Genomic DNA, 4570 nt, shown 5'->3' on the forward strand with positions numbered 1-4570 from the left:
CTCAGGGTATGGCGGAAGTTGCATTTTTTATCTAAACATAACTCACCCGACTGTGGTATCCGGGGCCAATGAACATCGTTCGGGTGTGAGCGGAACCCACGTGCCCTAGCCGAGCTGGATATATATTTTGTCGTGTGCAGTTGAGGGTACTAATAAGCTGTCAGCTGTCGGGACGGAGACATCGATATCAGCACGAACGGCCTGGAGTATTTTCAACAAAAGTGTGCAGTAATCTTTGATAGCTTCTCCATAAACTATGGCTGCTACAGTGAGTACAGACAGCTATGATACTTTAGAAATGCTATTTATCGTTTAATAAAGGCCTAACATTGACTTTTAAACACTGTATCAACTCAACATTTCTGAAATTCCGTCTTGTCCAAGACAGGGGATCATTTCAGTGATCGAGATAGTATTGTTATATAACCCAATCCCCGTTTACGAGCAGCGTGCACCGTGGGAAATTATTACAATTATTTCAAAGTATGACAAATTTTAAGTTATACTGAGCGCCTTCATAACTTTCTGTGGAGGGAAACAAAAGACAGACCCAATCAGTTACTAATCCCAGCAATGATTTCAGATACATGTCTCTCTTTTCAATACAAAAAAAAAGATTGATTTAACATTTCTTTTTAACAAAACAGCTTATTGGCCACAAATTCTTTGTTCACATATAATGATATATGTATTTTTTTTATTTGTAAGGAATCCCTTCGCTCCTGAAAACACTTGCTTAAATTCTGATGAACAGGTTGAGCACAGCGGCACATATGGGTAATACATCCTGCATTTTAAAATAAACACGCAAAGTCTAGTTCTTTTAAACACTTTGAGCAGACAAGGGCGTTATTCTTTCAACTAAATCCAAAAAAACCCACATAGTACAATGAAGTACATTTGTGCACAAAAGTTAATCAATTATGATGTCTTAACTTTTTGTAAAAAGGACAAAGCATATCACTGACTTTTTTCTCCATTGACTTCAATGTGTAGGCAATGGGACCATGACAGGTAAGCATGCTTTTTCTGTGTGCTATTTATAGCTACTCTACATCACACTATAAGCAATGGAGGTAATACAGTTTGTCATTTTCACAAAGATTTTGATTATAACTGAATTAACATATTGTGCACAATTGTACCTCATTATATTTTTAATTGATTATGCTGAAAGTATGACACCCTTTTTTGTTTATAATGTGTAAAAGAACTTTGTGTGTTTTTATTTCATTTTATTCCCCATTTCAGTAATAAGGTTGTTACTCAAATGGCTAACTGTTACCCAAATGCAGGATTTATACCCATGTGTGACGTTGTGCCCAACCAGATGATTTCTGATGTCTGTCTTTTCAATACGAAAAGGAATTTATTCTAAAAAAAAATTCCAATGCAGTTTATTGGCCAAACATTCTTTGTTCACAATATATATGTCCTTTTTATTTGTAAGGAATCCCTTTGCATATGAAACACATGTTTAAATTCCTATACAATTATGGAAGTTCCCATTTAAAGAAAACAATCAAAAACAGCCAACTCCCAATTAAGAATGAGGGCTGTATGATGTCGCCCAGCCTGCCAAAGAAAAGTATCTAAGTTAAATATAACATCTCTGAAATTTTGTAGGCCTACTTCTTGCAAAAAAGTTGATGTGATTTTACCATGTTTTCACTCAATAAACCCTGAAATTTCATAATGAACTAATCCAACCTTTGATTTGGAACAGTTCAAATGTGTCTTCAGGGATGAATGAGTTCAACTAATTGGGTAGACTATAATAGCTAGAGGTAAATGATTTTTTTGAAATTTTGTCCGAAGTTTACATCTAAATATTTACATCCATTTAGTGCTTTTTGAAGGCACGGTCTACAACAGTTTTGGAAATGTCTTGTTATCTTTATAGGTTTGTGCTCGTTTTGGTGAATATCCCTGTTAAATTAAGTTTGTTTGTTGAATATACCAACACTGCATGACTAAACACAGATGAGTTTGCCTACGATGTTCAGGAATATTTCAGCAACGAAAAAACTGCAAAATAAAAAAGTATGAAAATGTGGCAAAGTTTTTCTTGCAATTTTCACTCAGAAATTCTACTGAGAAATGGTGACACAATCCTATTACCTTAGGTTAAATCCCAACTGACCAACCCAATGTTTTTTCAGCCATGTTACCTCAACTCATTCACCCCTGAAGACACATTTGAACTCTTTCAGTTCAAAAATTGAAATAGTTTATTATGAAATTTCAGAGGTGGATGAAACAAACCTATTTTTTTGGTCTAAGGTAATCCGAAATGATGGTTCATCTCTCTGTAGGATATACTGCAGTGATTTATTTTGCTCAGTTTTACTGCCATATACAGGCTGTTTCCCCTAGCTAAATTTGATTTTTTCCCAATTTTCATGTTTTACTCCCTATTTAATTTGAAATATTTACGAGGCTTGAGATCAAAACATGCACTGTCCTTATCATTTCCCAAAAAAAATGTATGGAAAATATCAACAAAGGGGCGACCTGGATGAGGTCAAAGGTCAATCTCATTACACATCGGACAGGAAAGTCAGTGATGCCTGATGGTTTGGAAGTTTAATTGTAACCTTACCATGACTTTCTGTAACGAGCAATCGTCTTAAATGAATTTTATGTTGAAGTGATTATATATATATATATATCACTTTCAATGTTTAAAGGGCCAAGATTTGAATTACAACTTTTTGATTCATTAATCACCAGTAATTGAACAGTTATTGACTGGTAGTTATTATATATGCTTTTATTTAAAATTATTTTATTGGTTGAAATTTAATAAAAAAAATATGGGGACCTGATACTCTCTTTAAATGGCCTTATGACCGAACACCATATCATTAACCCTTTCACCACTGTAGACCATAATGGACTAATCCACATTAATGTATGGTAGAGTCCACTAAAGTTGCCTAGGAGTGATCGCCTCTGGTGTACTGGATGACTCATGAAATTTGGGAGAGATCACCTTGACCTGAATGATGACACAGACTGGGGACCTGTCCATCTGGGCCAGGGAGGAGAAACCCCCTCCTATCTCAGCCAGGAAACCCCCTCCTATCTCGGCCAGGAAACCCCCTCCCAATTTCATGGAGGGAACCCTACTCTCCCCTTCCCCTCTCCCTCTGGGAGCTCGCCATCCTTCCTTAACTCATTTACCCCTGAAATTTCATAATGAACTATTCCAACATTTAAAATGGAAGAGTTCAAATGTATCTTTAGGGGTGAATGAGTTAAGGTCTCTATGCCTATCACATTCACAATCAACTCTAACGGCAGGTTTGTCATACACTGATACAGCCATACTTTTAATTGGAAGAATTTACTGACTGATTTTCAAAGCAACACTCAACTGGATCCTTCTCTCCTCCCACCACCCATCCCACGGTCACCAGGATTCTCACTGATGTGGTAATCTAATCTGACTAATCGTTAGTGCCTTTCCCCCCCATCTTTTCACACATTGTAATTATATCTATAGAATCCCACTGCAACATTTCAGTCACCAAAATTCTCTTGTTTTTATACACCCGTCAAATTTGACGGAAACTCTTTGAAACTTAGTAGGCTAAATAATCATGACATGTTGTTTCCTTGAAAATAATTTTGATTCAACAATTTTGCAAAAGTTATTGCCCTTTGTTCATTTCAGTATTTGATTTTTTGTCCGGAGATCTCCTACATTTTTTCACGGATTTCTTTGAAACTTAGTAGGCTAAATAATCATGACATGTTGTTGTTTCCTTGAAGATAAATTTGATTCAACAATTTTGCAAAAGTTATTGCCCTTTGTTTATTTCAGTATTTGATTTTTTGTCCGGAGATTTTCTCCTACATTTTTTATAGCATGTCGGCTAACCACTCTTAAAATGATGCAGATCTTATTTCAATGTAAGAAAGTATATAACGCTATATGGCATTCGGCGGGCATATATTGTTCCGCCCCACGATACTCGTGTTGAAATTTAGCCCAGGATTTCTAATAGGAATTTTTATATAGAAAATGGATTGTCTTTCATGTCCTGATTAAAATACACAATTATTAAATTGAAAGGGCTGTCCATCTCATCCTTGACCAATATCTGATCTTTCTCATTGTTTTATATAAAGGACATAAAAGTGATGCCATAACATTTTCATTCTGTTATTTTTTACATGATTTACTGTGTGGTTTGGTTTTACTGATAAGTAATTGTTAGGCTTGTAACTATAGTTTAACTGAAATGAAGCCAAAACAATTACTTGTGTTTTCGCTATCGTCCAAAGAAAAGATACGGTGGCCTTGGTAGGAAGGCATTTTTAGATGGTGGGGTATTCAAATCACCCTGCGTCCATGGTCCGTCGTCCGTCGTCCGTCCGTAAACAATTCTTGTTATCGGTATTTCTCAAGAAGTACCAAAGGGGTCTTTCTCAAATTTAATATGTAGGTTCCCCTTGGTCCTTAGCTGTGCAGGGCAACTTTTGAGACTGATCGGATAAACAACATGGCCAACAGGCAGCCATCTTGGATTTTGATAGTGAAAGTTTGTTATCGCTATTTCTC

General features: G+C 36.0%; 1 protein-coding gene across 3 annotated transcripts in view; it reads left to right on the plus strand.

Annotated features, from left to right (window-relative positions):
- LOC110453850 (cytoplasmic polyadenylation element-binding protein-like) overlaps positions 1-4570 on the plus strand; it is a 35297-nt gene continuing 30727 nt past the window's right edge. For all 3 annotated transcript variants that reach the window (XM_021503026.1, XM_021503028.1, XM_021503027.1), the window contains exon 1: positions 1-268. In XM_021503026.1, the coding sequence (XP_021358701.1) occupies positions 257-268 (12 nt within the window). In that variant the 5' untranslated portion in view covers positions 1-256. The remainder of the gene's footprint in view (positions 269-4570) is intronic.

Source organism: Mizuhopecten yessoensis, unplaced genomic scaffold, assembly GCF_002113885.1.
Source record: "Mizuhopecten yessoensis strain PY_sf001 unplaced genomic scaffold, ASM211388v2 scaffold7521, whole genome shotgun sequence".
Taxonomy (NCBI): domain Eukaryota; kingdom Metazoa; phylum Mollusca; class Bivalvia; order Pectinida; family Pectinidae; genus Mizuhopecten; species Mizuhopecten yessoensis.